Source organism: Priapulus caudatus, unplaced genomic scaffold, assembly GCF_000485595.1.
Source record: "Priapulus caudatus unplaced genomic scaffold, Priapulus_caudatus-5.0.1 Scaffold330, whole genome shotgun sequence".
NCBI classification, from domain to species: Eukaryota; Metazoa; Priapulida; class Priapulimorpha; order Priapulimorphida; family Priapulidae; genus Priapulus; species Priapulus caudatus.
This window is the reverse complement of record NW_014577391.1, coordinates 246,529-262,966: the sequence shown is the minus strand read 5'-3', so window position 1 is coordinate 262,966 and position 16,438 is coordinate 246,529. Positions and strand designations below refer to the sequence as shown.

Sequence of the window (16,438 nt, the reverse complement as noted above, 5' to 3'; positions counted from 1 at the left end):
TACCTACAACAATTATTGGTTCAAGTGCTACAGCATAGATTTTAAAGCAAATCACAGTTCCCCCACAGTTCCGGAGACCCCCTATTTTAAACGTGTCCAGTTCCATAGCATTGCATTTCAACGAAATCCTAGTTCCGGAGACCCCCATTTTCGAACATAGCCAGTTCCAGAGCATCCTGCATTTAACAAACATTAGTTCCAGTCTTTCAGAGACCCCCATTTTCAGGTCTGAGCTAGTTCCAGAGCCCCCCATTTTTGACTTCGCAGTGGCACATACCTACCATAATGTGGGGTGAGTGGCCCCCGGGGGGGGGGGGGCAAAAGGGCCATGCCCCCCCTGTTGATCCGAAAGTAAAAATAAAATTAAAAAATAAGAATTGTTCTACTAAAAAGAGAATTGTCGTAGTCAGAATGAAGGCTGTACATGTACTCAAAGGTGCCTCAAATATCATCTCCTGCGATCTACATTTTAAACATTACACATAACGTAGGGTGTGGAGAGGGAAGGCGGAGGAACCAGTAAAATATTAAGTCATCCACTATTTTGCGCAGTTCGCTGTTTTTGCCCCCCCCCCCTGTTAAAAAATCCTGGCTACGCCACTGCATGGTGTGGCTTGGTGGAGTGTAGTGTAGTGCAGTGTAGTGCAGCGTGGTGCATGTAGTGTAGCGGGTGAGGTGTGATGCCGAGCGGTGTGTTATTATTGGTGTGGTATGGTGTGTTCTTGTTATTTTATGTGCTGTATGTTTATTTGTGCCTGAGTGTATCTGTGTATATACCCTATCTATCTAATACGTACATATTTGAAACCTAAATTGTCCTTTACATAAATATTCACCATCACAACAAATATTTTTGTTTTCAAAAAAAAATTTAAAAAATTAAATATTCTCACATTTACTTCGTGAAATAAATATTTACAATTAAAATGGTAAAATTAAAAAAATATAATTAAAACCATTTCCATATAAATATAAATATATATTTATGTGTCAGTGTGCAGCAGCTAGCGTGCGGCGGCCAGCGTGTGTTGCAGATGAGCATTTGAACGGCATTTACAGGAAATTGTCGGCAATAATAGGTGAAAGAGAGTAGAGAAACATTAAGACTTTGGTAGTAAATAGATTTCGTATTTATTTTGCATTATATTTTATTGAAACGCTCCAAGTGCCTGTGGCGGAGACGAGAATATTCAAGCGAGTAACTAAAGTTATAAATGCGTGGCTCTACTTTGTAAGCAAGCGGCATATCCTCTATCCCCCCCCCCCTACCCAACCACCCACCCAATCACGCATCCGCGCTAAGCACGTGAGTTTGATCAAATTCCAGCGGCCAGTATGCCCCCTGACAAACATAATAACAGATGTTGGTGTGTTGGATAGAGAGAGAGAGAGGGGGGGGGAGAGAAAAAAGAGAGAGGGGGGAGAGAAAAAAGAGAGAGGAGAGAGGGGGAGACAGAGGAAAGAGTAAAAGAGAGTGAGAGGAAGAGAAAGCGAAAGAGAGAAAGAGAGAGACAGAAAGAGCGGTCGTGTCGTTCGCGCTTAGAAGAATCTATGCCGGACGACACGACACCCACGTCTCCCGTCGCGAAGAAGCCCACAGAAGGTGCTCATCGCAAGTTGCGCACCCTATCCCCCACTTACTACCAGGATAGGATTTATTTATTTATTCATTATTTATTTATTATCTTTTGTTATAAATTCATCGCGTTTATTATGTGAAATCCTGTCCCTCTGCTGAAGCAAGTCCGAAAAATGTGAACAATTGAACAATTTAATCTTCTGCCAATTCTTCACTACATTGCGTCATGGCAAATCAGTTTTCTGCGTTTATTTGTAGTAAAAAGCTGCAGTTGTATGTATTTTTTGCATACAGCATGTAATATAGATGCTCTATAACCGTCTAGAAAACATAAATATTTGTTTTTTGGGAATAAAATCGCGCAGTTCTGCTTAATGATATTGTCAAGGTTATGTTCTGGAGGTTAAGTAATGCATTGCATTTGTGATGATTTAGTATGAATAAATTGTTTGTTGTCTATACACGAAAACTTTCTTAGTAAATATAATTAATCATGTTGGATGTACCAGCCAGCTAACTGAGACGGGCGCCACCGAGCCGGGAGTGTAGCAAAATAATTCGCCGAAATTGCTAGAAAATTCGTTACATTGCTTTGAGAAGTATAGTAAATGATATAATTTAATACGACATTACGTTGCCTGTTCGCATATTTTTATTGAATTTTTCATATGCTGAAGATTATGGAGACATTCTACTGATTATTTTGTATATACACATAATTAAACATAAACGTGATCAATATTCTGCAATTCTGCTATAGATCTACGGCTCGTATCCACAGCGGTTCTGCAACGAAGACAAAACCACACGTGCACGTGTATGCTCTAATTAGATAACCAATGTGAATTGATTTATTGTTTCATTCGTTTCATGTTCAATATGAATAGATAGTTACACTATAGCATATACCATAGATTCTCACTATAAAATATTTGAAACGCTACCAAGCAAATCAGATGAGGTTTCCGTGATAGGATTCGTCCAGACAAGCGGAAATTAGGAAACCATGGGTTTCATTTCTTCGCCGAGTTCCTTTGTTCCCGTGTGACCGCTGTCGTCGACGGATAGCCTGCCGGCCTTCCAGTCTGACCATTCTTCCAGTGTCTCCGACAGGCCCTTGTCTTTCGTCTCGGGGAAGAAGAAACTCACAATGGCGCATGCAAACGCTATGCCCCCGAAGAGAACTGGTTGTACCCACGGATGTTGGCGTTGCTGAAAACGTAAGCGTCAGTCAATGCAGTCATTGCAACTTTGTTCAAATTGGAACAAAGCTGCCAATTGCGGTTGCGAACGTATGTTAGCATTTCGCTCAAAAATTTTGTTTATGTACTATATTAGAATACCCCATCAAAACTATACTTATATAACGTTACAGAAAGCTAAATTGCAACTTGCATGGGTACGGAACTAAGCGAAGATGTTCACATCCTGAGCAGGGAATAGGAAGAACAACTACGAGACATGTATTGATATAATCAGGAGTAGATAATAGGTATTATCTACTCCTGATATAATGAATTCAGTAACGCTAGGAGTAAATTCATTAGGAAATCTAGCTCACCAGTGCGATGGTCATTGGTGCAATTATGCTGCCTACACGAGCAGCGCTGGATGACATGCCCAGCCCCGTGTTCCTGCGGATGAGAAATATTTACCTGGTAATCGCAGATATATCTAAGCAGCACAAAAAGAACAGTGTCTTAAAATCATGTGTGTCTTCATGTATGCCTGAGTCGCCATCTATTCCTCTTTTAAGGAGCGGTGCTACTACGTGGCTGATGGGGGATCTAATATGTAAAAAGATACTAACTCTATTAACGATCAAGGTGTTCAAATATTTAAATAAATTGCGGCCTGTAGTGTGCAAAACTCCTGATTCATCCACTCCCGTCTTTCCCTTTGCCTCTATTGCCCCCCCCCCCCGCTCAGCCTCCTTCTTCTACCGCCCCTCAGCTATCTCTAATTTTCTGCCGCCTTTTGCTCCTACGCCTCTCTCTCTCAGCAAGCTATATTATGCAGTGTTTTTCAGTCCGTATTGCACGCCAAAAACGGTGCTCACACATGCGCAATATCTCCCGAGAATAATAACATTTTGCAAAGATTATGCATTTAAAATGAAGAGGAGTCATCCTAGCTTAGATCTATATGATAACATCCTATTAGTAGACCTTCCATGCCAGGTCCCCGCTGCATATACCCTACCGGTCAGTACACAATCTGGCTACGTTAGCGTGTTAGCGCATGCGCAATATCTCGCCAGAGGAGTTAGATTTTGTGATGAATATGCATTTAATATGGTTAGATATTCAAATGTGGCTTTTGCTGATTAGTGCACATGTGACTAGCTATCTACGTATAGGCTCACCTCACGACTGTTGGATACAATTCAGCAGTGTAAATATAAAGCACACGGAATGCTATCGTGATCATGCATTTTCCAGTGAGGATGAACGCTGTTTTAAGCAAACCTAGATCTGTTCCGGAAGCTGCAATAACAAAACGATACCATGTATCATACGCCTGATCGCTGTTTGTGTTTGCACCTGCAGCCTAACCGCGCGTATTCGTTTTGTTTTTACGGTGCAGGTGTATATCTTTACGACAATTAGGTATGATAGTTCATGAACTCATGAACTACAGTTCATCGGCTCTTGATATCGTGTTTGAGAATTATAGAGTGGATAGATTGATGGGAAAACTTGAGGAAAATTCATGCAGACTAGAAGCGGGTGAGATAAATGTTCGTCGTGATGACGAGACTGCCGCTTCGGTGTGATATAAGTTTACCTGTTTTCAGTGGAGTGAAGTAGAGTACGATCATCGCTATTCCGGAGCAGACGTGGAAGAACGACAGCGATTTTACCCGTCCAAACCTGTCATAACGTCGCAGCGGCGCACGACGAACGGGAAACTATCAGTAAACATCGCGGGATGATGGCGCCCGGGGATGACGCCATGGCGTACATAGAGACAGCGATAATACATGATAACTTGCAATTACGAATGACAACATAATGAAGAAAGTATAGTCATGCAGTTGGGTGTTGTGTCATGCACAGACCCACATATACAAAGGGGTAACGTGGGTGTGTTCCATTTCCAGTTTTCCATGCAAAAATATGCCTTTTTCCGTATCCCAGTTAAATGAAATCGCAATTCAGGGCTTGCTTGTGTCTCGGTTGACTATTTTCCGAATCACGAAAAAATTAGCTCGTATTTTTCGGTTCCCAGATAATTAAAATAGACCAATCCTGCGTCGCGGAATTTACCGATGCTCCTCTATATATGTATACTATGTGTTGCTGCAGTCGAAATCCGATATATACTTACTTTTCAGCTGACAATATGGCTATCAGAATGGCTGGAAACTCTACTGCTCCGGTCAAGAAGCCGTTCATGTAGATGTTGCCGGATTGGTTCTGTAGACCAAGAGTAAGGCCGTAGTACACCAGGCTGTCTGCGATCCTGTATGTAAGTGCGATAATTTTATAACCATTGAGATAATTGATTACGAATTGAGTTCGTAAATAAATAATAACGTGGGCTAATGTTGTGCGATGGAATTTCATTCGATTTTCGTCAATAAGGCGCCCAGCTTGCAGTGACATCATCATTAAAGCGGATGCTGACTCAATAAATCATTACCAAATAAGGAATAAAATTGTTCCTAGAACTCTAAGCCCAGGGGTTTTGTACACGTCTGCAATGCTGTATTTTCTCCTCGTATCATCTTCATGCGTAATTGGCGTCAAGTCTGAAGAATTTACATAATAGGCAGTTTTAATTATTTAGGTTATCGCCAACCTGCATTGCAACATATTTGTCACCCAACGCTATTCAACTGAATACATATCCTCCACGAACGTACATCTAACTGACATATTTATTGTAATACTACAAAAACATTCTTCCATCAGTGATGGGCCGTGTGTAATTCTCAAACTACACAACAAATTTGAGTCCCAACAACCGTGGTTGAGATATAAAATGATCTATATTTGAGACAAATGTTTTGTCTGAAGATCAGAGAGTCGGCTGAGAGCATTGGGCACAGTCGCTATTACCAAAATATGTCGCTCCTGCACAGAACACGAGTAGATCTGAGGTGTATACCAGGTATAGGGTGAATTCCCGAATTACTGTTTTACTTATTTGCTTAGGTATGAATTTGTGATATTGCGCGTGCTACGCAATTCCTGCGTATTGTAATCACACCTGCAGTTGATATTTCAGTGGCGTTAAGTTTTGCTGCTCTCACAAGAACGGTCTTGGCTTCGTTCGGCCGTTTGTTGGCTATAAGCCAGTGCATCGATTCCGGTAGTAAGCTATAAATGCAAGAAATTATATATTATATATATATATATATATATATATATATATATACTAAAACTTGGGCTCAATATCAGAGTATCACATACTTTAGTGTATTATAGAGGGTTGCCAGAATGATCATTTGTCATAAAACCTGTCATAATCCAACCCTAGACCAACCTATAGATATTAAAATATCAAATTGATAAAACATATAAATAAACCTAACAAATTATATAATTAAAAAATAACCAAACAACAATAAAGTACTAATCCCTGACCGCTGTAAAAATAAAATACCCAACCAATGAAATGCGGGAATGTTGGAATAACGCTAGATTACATCTATAGTAAACCCTGTCCAATTTATTAAGTTATTAAAAAAGTGCGATTTTAGAAGAAAATGATCATTACAATGTATTCATTCTTTTAACGTGTTCGTATGAGGTAGACGTGAATGACCTTGCACATACAAGTAACTAAAGTTGCAGAAATGTTGCGACACTTTAGGAAATGTGGTTAACTAAGACTTCCTACCAAATATAGATAAACATGAAGCACATCGGTGCGGTGGTGATGATCTGTATAAGCCTCCAATCAGGCACAAGATAGGCGATGGCCGGAAGTAACATCATACCAAACGCCCAAAAGTATTGGTCCTGTACGGTGACCCATGCCCGTGCCTGCGGACCCACGGACTCACATAACAGCGTGAATCCAACTAGATACCCTCCCTGAAACAGCGGAACCGAACAGCAATGGGTGTTAACGTTCAATGCATTGGCTGAATTTGCTGAATGCTAGTGCACTCAATGTTTAAGCTTGAAAATAAAATTCTGCCTTCATGAGATTTCGCGGTAATTTCCTCCCATTCGCTCTATTTAATTACTATTTAAACACTCATTTGCTACTGATTCTTGAAATAATTAAAATTATTTATTACTTTTTTACTAAGACCATGTAATACTAATTACAGAGATTACCTAGTTTAATAGGTAAACATTAAACTATGGCACATGCTGCTACAGCTGGCCCGCCAGGGAGCCGGCTCGTACCGTTTCGAATGCAGCGATGAAGAAGCGCATGACGGCGAACATGATGTAGCTGCTAGCGAAACATTGTACGATCGCCGACACCAGGAAGAGCAGGTTCGATATGATCATGGTCCATTTTCGTCCGTAAACGTCGGCCAAAACGCTGACGATTAACGCCCCGACAAGTTTACCGGCGAAGAACGAAGAGGAGGAAAGATCCACGAGGATGCTTCTGTCGCAGACGATGTCCCACTGAAAGCATCACCGCGGTGCGAATGAGCCGAATAGGCTGAATCCTGGCACGACCAAGATTTGTAAAACCAAGATGGATATAGTTTGCGCAAGGAGCTCATAAACCTTCTCGCGATGAACTTGTCCAAGGAACTTCTCACCTATAACTATCTGTTTCACAAATCCTAGAGAGTCTGGGGGAATTCCTAGATGGGTTCACAATTTCGCGATATAACTGAATAATGACGGGGGCACAGCATATTTCTTTTACGGTTTCGAGAAACATATAGGACGAAGTTAGGTTGAAGGGATATGTTTGTTATATTATTTATTATATTCATTTTAAGGTTATTATGCATATTTGCTAATTAATGAGGGAGTAACTGCCCCCAGGGCTGTGGCCCAGCAGGTTAGATATATAGCAAGCTTTATGCACTTTACATTTGCATCGAGGTAGCGCATGCTTACGCAGTCTCTGAGATAGTCGCGTGTATTATACAAACGCGACTTCCACAGTCACATGGAGTCACAGCGTGTGCATAGCCTCCGCGGAGCATAACGCCTAAATGCACTCACTCGATTGTCATTATCTAGTCATATCCGCTGGCAGCAAGAACAAGCCCGCACGTACAGCACACACGCGCCCATTGACTATAATAACAATTTTGCCAGTGGTCATATCTCGAAATTTCGACTCTGCCCCTTTAAAAAAAAAATTGATGGCCGGCTCATTTACGCCACAGCTACGATGCTAGCAGATATGTATTGCCGACGCTAGTAATGTGGCAGCGTAGCATACCTCCGGGACGATGGTGTCTCCATATGTATCATCATACCAGTAGCCATCTTGACACTTTATGGTTTCGTTGCTCGCCTGGCTAAAGTTCACGTACTGATTACACGTGTCCGCTTGCCAGAGTTCGTCTTCGTCATTCCTGATAAAGAGTTGCGTGACTTGTCACAGATATGTGGCTATAAGGCAGCGTTAACATCTTACCATGGCTTGTCAAATATTGTAGAAATTGTTTGCTAACAATTTGCGACAACGGTCCTGCTCTGGTCGTATTTGACACCGTATATCGTGGATTACAGCTATTCGATAGTAATTACTAGTTTGTGAAATATGCAACCGCTGGACAACATAGCAGCGCGGTACGAATCCAGCTGTTGCTGAAGAAATCATGTGCAAACTTTTTACACCCCACGAATCATCACAAGCTCGTTACATTTTGGTCGCGCACGCGGCTGCTTTGACCGTTGTTTGTGTAATAACGACTCGGCGTGTGTGGAACTTATATACGGACGAATTTTAGACAAGTACTTACTTTCCCGGTACGGCATCTGAGAGATTTGCTCCTTCGGGCACGCGGCAGTGGTGTGCGGGCGTCAGTCCTTGGTAGTTTATCGAGAAAGTTTGGAAGCTGGCAAATATCTGTAACGCGTTTATCAGAAAGAATAGGAAAAATTGCCACTTTCCATATTTTCCGAGTTTGTTCAAAGCGTCGTCTAAATAGGAATACATAGAGCTGGGGCGATAGGTGCACTGAGGAACACCACCGTGGTGAAAATGGCGCTTATTCTGTGAAGAGGTATGCACACGCTGGTGCAACCACGTGGCGGAAAATATTTATAGCATATTGCGTGTAAATATAAGGGGGACAAGCCGTATACCACTATGCCGTGTCGCGTCTCAAACACGCAGGTAATGTCGCATCCATTCCATTTATATAAAACATTTTCACTTGATGTTAGAAAGCAAGATTATGTTGGATTTGGGTTGGTGATGCATACGATATACCTCGGTGGTTAATGATTAAAGGATATGTATTGATGATGATTAAAGGATAATTAAATTGAGATGATTAAAGGATATGTATCGGTTACGTGATTTCCTAGTGACAATTAAATTGTACTCTATGGGTAACACGGTTGCACGGTAGTGTTGATAATACATCATTGGGAAGCGTCGGAAGGAATTAATTATCACGATACCATCAGGAGCTAGCATATATAACAGGAGCAGATAATAGGGAGTATATATCAGGAGTAGATAATATATCCCTATTATCTATTCCTGATATATATGCTTGCTCTGCTATGCATGCTCTGGAATACAACTACATCACTATGAGAGTTTTTTTGTTCGGGCTTAGACCTGTTTTGATGCGAGACTGTTTGCTAACTAGACGATATTTGCGCTGAATACTGTACGAGTCATATAGTTGTGTTGACTTCAGGTGAACAAATACGGAGAGACAGCAGGTTCTGTTTGTACATCATATGTCACATTTCCGTCGCAGACGCTTCGATTGCCGTATGCTACTCAAGCAATATAACACCAAAACAGAACCTAACTACCAAAGCTAGCTACCAAATTGAATCGCGTACTCTTCTAAACGCTCCCGCAGCAGACCATCTTGCTGAGCTAAGACCCTATGGGTTTATGATGTAGGCATGAGGAATTTTATTCACTCATAAACTGACGGATGCCCACGCACGAATATGATGAAAGCTGCCAAACATTAAACTATGTGAGTGGTCCTCCCACTCTCATTGATTCCCAACGACAGTCATAATATTTGATTAGGACTTTCATGTCCGGTTTTAAAATACGTGCACAGTACGCAGAAATTGTACCAGAAAAATCATCGCCGTATCGCGCTGTGACGGGTAGGACGTCGAGAAAATTATATAACAGATGAAGGCTGTAATTTGACCTGTATCTTACATTGTACACGCTATAAAAATCATGCAATAAAATTCAATTGGCTTGGTCTAGATCTAGAGTAATCTATACAACCCTACCGAGTGGTACGCGCAATTATGTTATATGCAAAAGATGTCCTTATACAGTGGAGATGGCTATAAAGAGGGGGGGGGGCAATAAATAGTACACACATCAATGGAAAGACCGAAAGTACTTACCTGTAGGATCCTGCATATATGGGCAACATATATAAGCAACATAACAGGGCAACATATATGCCTCATCCCACAATGCCCTCTTCGGCATACCTAGGACCCATAAAGAATACTGTGATGATGCAATGATTACGTGCCACACACGGGGACTAGACACTATTCGCCTAAAATTGTCAGAGATGAAATTTCGGCATATACCTAGTGGCAGAGGTGAAGAAGAAGTGAGGCATGGTCAGTATTATCAGCCATATTTTTTAAGCATAAACTTTATTCCTCTCCTAATAATTTCATTGCCATTAATAACTTAAATCTGTAAAAACCGTCCCGTGGAGCTGCGGCAACTATGCGTAGTGACGTACAGATAAGTCATACACACGTCAAAAGTACAATGTGGTATATACAGGTGCAAGCTTTTATGCATGTCATCAGGAGTGAATAATAATAATAGATTATTATTATTAAATCTATTATTATATCTAATCTTATATTATTTCTATATAATTATATTATTATTCACTCCTGATAATATTCACTTTGCTCGCAGCATCACGCCCTGGGTTCCCCGCTATGCTTATGTGCATGAAAAAGTCGCTCCGGCCTCAGTCGCCATTGAATGTCAAGAATTTTTTTTTCAGCCGTTCTTATATGTTCAAAGTGGAGCTGGGCGGACCGGCAGCACGGGCGCTTGGTAAAATCCGATCTATAAGATACACTTTACTCGCGGCATCACCCTCTGTGTTCTCCGCTATGCCTATGTTATATAATGTACAGGAATATGGCGCTCCTGCGTCGGTCACCGTTGGCTACCAAGAAAATTTTCTTCGGCCGTTCTTATGCGTTTAAAGTGGAGCCAGGCGGGCCGACAGCATGTGTATTTGGTAAAATCCTATCTATAATATTCCCATTGCATGCAGCATCATGCCCTGGGTTCCCCGCTATGCTTATGTACATGAAAAAGGCGCTCTGACGTCGGTCGACCTTGACTGCCAAGAGAATTGTCTTCGGCCGTTCGTATACATTCAAAGTGGAGCCGTGTCGGCCGACAGCACGTGTGCTAGGTAAAATTCAGTCTATAGTATTCACTTTGCTCGCAGCATCACGCCCTGAGTTACCCGCTAGCCTATATTATTGTACATGAAGATGGTGCGCGTGCGTCGGTCTCCATTGACTCTCAAGATAATTTTCTTCGGCCGTTTTTATACGTTGAAAGTGGAGCCGTGCGGGCCAACAGCGCGTGTGCTTGGTAAAGTCAAAGCTATAATATTCACTTTCCTCGCAGCAGCACGCCCTGTGGTCCCCGCTATGCTTATGTACATGAAAAATGCGCTCCGACGTCGGTCACCGTTTACTGTCAAGAGAATTTTCATCGGCCGTTCTTATGCGATCAAAGTGGAACCACGCGGACCGGCAGCACGTGTACTTGGTAAAATCGGATCTATAATATTCACTTTGCTCGCAGCATCACGCCCTGGGTTACCCGCTATGCCTATATTATTGTACATGAAGATGGCGCTCGTGCGTCTGTGTCTATTGACTGTCAAGAGAATCTTCTTCGGTCGTTATACGTTCAAAGTGGAGCCGTGCGGGCTGACACCACGCGTGCTTGGTAAAATCCGATCCATTTTTATTCACTCCTGATATCATCTTGATATCATCATCTAAGAAAAAGAAAACCAGCTTTATATAAAATGAATATTATACGAATTTGTAAAATGTGCTTTACATTTTAATTAATAATGACTAAAGTTTAAAAAGTAAATAATTGGCATTCGTGTCTGAAATCCTGTCCCTCTGCTGAAGCAAGTCCGAAAAACGTGAACAATTGAACAATTTGGTCTTTTCCCAATACTACTTCGCGTCATGGAGGATAGGTTTTCTGTATTTTTGTGGCAATACGTGGCATTAGAATGTTTCATTCTGCATTGTACTTGTAATAAATTTGCTAGTATAGACGGCTAGAACAATAATTTGTTTTGAGAAACTACGCAATTCTGCGCAATGAACTTGCCAAGGTGATGTTCAACATTTTGGAGTGAGTTCGTGGTCATTTAGCATGAATAGTGTACACTGAAACTTTCTAAGTGTATGTAATTTATTACTTTAGATGTATAGCAACCAGCTATCTTAGAGTGGCGCCACTGAGCTGAGAGTCTAGAATGATTATTCTCAGAAATTCCTGGTAAATTCGTTTGGTTGAACAAGTATTGGTTGAACAAGTATTTAAAATGAAATAATTATTATCACATTACGTTCCCTGCATGTGTGCATATCCTTTATTCGATTTATGTCAAATTCCCCAGATGATCATGCGGTAGTGAGCATTATGAAAATTTCACGCTGTTTATTCTATATATAAGCCTACATACAATTATTTATAAACATTAGCAATATTCTGCGCATAGATCTACATCTAATATCTGGAATAGCTCTGTAATCAAGACTGTAGACGGGTGTATATATGTTTAATTAGATAATCAATGTTAATTGATTAATTTATCATTCATTTCATATTCAATATGAATAGACCGTTATTCTGACGTTAACACGTTTGTAAGTCCTTGATAGATCACACAATTAAGGTATTAATTCCGTGATGGAAATTTTACAGAAAATACAGCATTAGGGAACCATGGGTTTCATTTCTGCTTCGAGTTCCTTTGTTCCCCCGTCACCGCTGTCGCCGACTGATAGCCTGCCGGCCTTCCAGTCTGGCCATTCCTCCAGTGTCTCCGACAGTCCCTTGTTCTTCGTCTCGGGGAAGAAGAGGCCCACGACGGCGCACGCAAACGCTATGCCCGCGAACAGAACTGGTTGTACCCACGGGTAATGGCGTTGCTGAAAACAGAACCGTCAGTCAAAATTCGTGGTCAATAGGCATCATTGTAAAAATGAATAAAATGCGCGATAATAAAACGTTTTATGAGCGCGTCCTGTTTTTGTGTGAGATAGCAAGTCGCCTATAGCTGTAAACATTTCGAAGACCGCGAAATTTGCTTACCAGTGCTATGGTCATTGGTGCAATCATGCTGCCTACACGCGCAGCGCTGGATGACATGCCCAGCCCCGTGTTCCTGCGGATGAGCAATGTGCAGGATACATGACTTGTGCAGATAAAAATTGATCGAACAACACAAATCAAACAACCCCTCATTCCCGCACACGGTGTTATATAACATTATACAATACGCAGTATGAATAACGAAGGAATTGTATTGCTGATGTGTTTCAATATTATAAGTTAGAAATTCGCGAAATATGAGGTTTAGAAAACGGACGATATTTCTCGAACCGGACATAATGCGACTTTAAATTTCATAAATAACTAAGTAAAGCGAACGATTGATCTCGATCTGCGTTAATTGCTCCAAAATTCTTCCTGCTACATATATGAAACAACGTCCACCTTACGACTGTCGGGTACACCTCGGCAGTGTAGATGTAGATCATGCGGAATGCCGCCGTTATCATGCATTTTCCAGTGAGGATAAACGTCGTGTTCAGCCAGCCCAGATCTGTGCCCGAAGCTGTAATGTAAATTAGCTGTAATGTAAATGTTATGTATTGTAAATTAGCTGTAATGTAAAAAGCTGTAATGTAAAATAAAGCTGTAAAGCAATACCGCCAATACTATCCGCGCAACATTTGTGCGCACGTTCGAGTGCTTTGTTGTCTTTGTTCGTGCGTGCGTGCGTGCGTGTGTCCGCCCGCCCATACATGTGCGAATGCGTGAAGTTGTGTCTGCATGTGTGTGCGTGCATGGCCGCGCGTGGGTGTGATTCGGCAGACCCTTCTATAAAACTGCTGGCCCGCAGGGGTGGTGCACGAAATGGGTCAAGGGGGAAAACATCATTTACGGCGTTCGAGTCGGCCTTGAACACAGGAAAACGGCTGGCCGGCCAACTAACATGAATCTGATTGCTGGACGTCTATATTAACAATGGGCGAGACGTAATGCGTGACAAGATAACTTCTACGGCTTGCATTTGTGCTTCACTACTAGCGACCTTCCCGTAAAAGTAACTATGAACGTATACCGAGACTATTGCTATGCGCGTACAAAATAACTTGGGTAGCGTAACTGAGTCATCCACTATATATATATATATATATATATATATATATAGTAATATAGTATACTATAGCACGAAGGGTCGTTGTCGTAACAGGTACTACAGATATGTACCCGAGGTAGTTTTAGGTTGTTTAGTATTATGTTTATATTTTTATATGAGGTATGTTTAGGGTTAGGGTTAGGGTTAGGGTTAGATTTAGGGTTAGGGTTAGGATTAGGGTTAGTGTTAGGGTTAGGGTACACTTCTGTAGTACAAGTCTGGTACTCTTTGTGTATACATATATGTACCTCGGGTACATATCTGTAGTACCTGTTACGACAACGACCCCTTGAGCTATACTATAGGCGCACTGACTGCCAATTTCTAAACTACAGGCGACCACCATGCTGCCATCTAGAGTGCTGCACCCCTACGTTTGCGTTCGCATTCGCCATGACAAAGTATGTGAAGCCGTTTGTACATGTATGTATATGAAGTTGGAACACACAGATATCTAACATGCTTCCACAATAATATGTTTGGGGACCATACAGCAGATAGTGTGGTGGGAAATCTGGGATGGTATGTGCTGGGTTGTCTTGTCGTGGCGGGTGGGTGTCACTGAACTCCACATTTTGTGTCATCGCCGTCAAAGTGGTTGATTTCTATTGATGTTGAGCGCTATTACGCTAAGAAACTGGGCCGATAAGCAGAATACACTAAGAAGAAAACACGCGCTGCAGTCCTGTTGTTTCGGTGAAAAAATAGATCACTTGTTTTGCCCGTTTCATCCCCTTACCTGTTTTTAGTGGAGTGAAGTAGAGTACGATCATCGCTATTCCGGAGCAGACGTGGAAGAACGACAGCGATTTTATCCGTCCAAACCTGTCATAACGTCGCAGCGGCGCACAACGAACGGGAAACTATCAGTAAACATCGCGGGATGATGGCGCCCGGGGATGACGCCATGGCGTACATAGAGACAGCGATAATACATGACAACTTGCACTTACGAGTGACAACATGTAGTTATGAACGACGCCATGCAGGTACGTGTTGTGTCATACGACTAGGGCTGCATATTATATAAGCTACTGAGGCTATAGATATGATACTTCTATTGCGAAGCAATAGAAACCAGATAAATGCTTACTTTTCTGCGGCCAGAATAGATATCGCAACGGATGGAAACTCAACTATTCCGCTTAAGAAGCCGTTCAGGTAGATGTTTCCTGCTTGACTCTGCAGGCCCAGAGTAAGTCCGTAGTACACCATGCTATCTGCCATCCTGTGAGGGAAATACTCACGGAATGAGTTTATAGGTAAATGTTCGTACTTACTAATGTACGCACATACACGCAGTCGATCACTACTTCACGAAATAGTGCTCCCGTTAACTTGTCTCCTAGCTAGCAAATCATAAAGGCACGTGTTGGTTTCAAGATCACGCTCTGTTTTTAAGACCCACTATTTCTACTATTTTTGGTGTGTTACTCTAATCGGCAGATAAAAACCGCTGAAAAAGCAGGCAATGGTTAGCGAAAGTCGAATAATTGTCTACCAGAGGCGATAAAGCCAGAAAATTGATTGGGTTTGAATAATCCACTAGCCGTAAATATTCGTAGATATTGAATTCGATTTCGCGACACAATTAACAGATTTTAGCGTGGATGCTACTTTAATAAACCATTACCAAATAAGAAATACAACCGTTCCCAATATTCTGAGCCCCGGAGTCTTGTAAACGTCTATCATACTGTATTTTTTCTTCTTATCCTCTTTATGTGCAATCGGGGTCAAGTCTAAAGAATTTACAAAATACGTATTATTTAAATTAATAAAGTTATTATCAACTCACGCTACAACGAACATGCAACTCTGCGCAAAAATCACATAAATTGAAGAGCATGTTTTGTGAGACTACTGTAATGTGTACTACTACCATTTGGTACTTCTGGAAGTCTATCGGTTCTGTAAAGTCTATGCATGAATTCTTGTAAGTTGAGCTCTGTAGCATAAATCTAGGATACACATTTTCTTGTTAATAATAATATACGTGTTAAGTCTCGTGTACAACACATGTAATGGAAGGGCGAAAATCGCGCTGCTGAAAAGCACAATTAACTTATATACTCGCCTGCAGTTGATATTTCAGTGCCGTTCATTTTTGCTGCTCTCGTGAGAACTGTGCTTGCCTCTTCGATGCGTTCGTTAGCTATGAGCCAGTGCGTGGATTCTGGTAATAGGCTATGGATGTAAGAATATATATATATATATATCAAGAGCTAATAATACTATAGCTAAGAGGT

General features: G+C 41.5%; 1 protein-coding gene across 1 annotated transcript in view; it reads right to left on the bottom strand.

Moving 5' to 3' along the window:
• Positions 1–2,248: 2,248 nt before the first annotated feature.
• LOC106809121 overlaps positions 2,249–16,438 on the bottom strand; it is an 18,884-nt gene continuing 4,694 nt past the window's right edge. Inside the window, exons 5-22 of the mRNA XM_014812083.1 lie at positions 16,267–16,376; positions 15,823–15,931; positions 15,283–15,417; positions 14,929–15,014; positions 13,481–13,601; positions 13,076–13,148; positions 12,703–12,912; positions 8,481–8,734; positions 7,955–8,090; positions 6,946–7,176; positions 6,428–6,624; positions 5,795–5,904; positions 5,225–5,333; positions 4,910–5,044; positions 4,367–4,452; positions 3,945–4,065; positions 3,141–3,213; positions 2,249–2,791 (exon numbers count right to left, since the gene is read on the bottom strand). Of these exons, the coding sequence (XP_014667569.1) occupies positions 2,576–2,791; positions 3,141–3,213; positions 3,945–4,065; positions 4,367–4,452; positions 4,910–5,044; positions 5,225–5,333; positions 5,795–5,904; positions 6,428–6,624; positions 6,946–7,176; positions 7,955–8,090; positions 8,481–8,734; positions 12,703–12,912; positions 13,076–13,148; positions 13,481–13,601; positions 14,929–15,014; positions 15,283–15,417; positions 15,823–15,931; positions 16,267–16,376 (2,512 nt within the window). The 3' untranslated portion in view covers positions 2,249–2,575. The remainder of the gene's footprint in view (positions 2,792–3,140; positions 3,214–3,944; positions 4,066–4,366; positions 4,453–4,909; positions 5,045–5,224; positions 5,334–5,794; positions 5,905–6,427; positions 6,625–6,945; positions 7,177–7,954; positions 8,091–8,480; positions 8,735–12,702; positions 12,913–13,075; positions 13,149–13,480; positions 13,602–14,928; positions 15,015–15,282; positions 15,418–15,822; positions 15,932–16,266; positions 16,377–16,438) is intronic.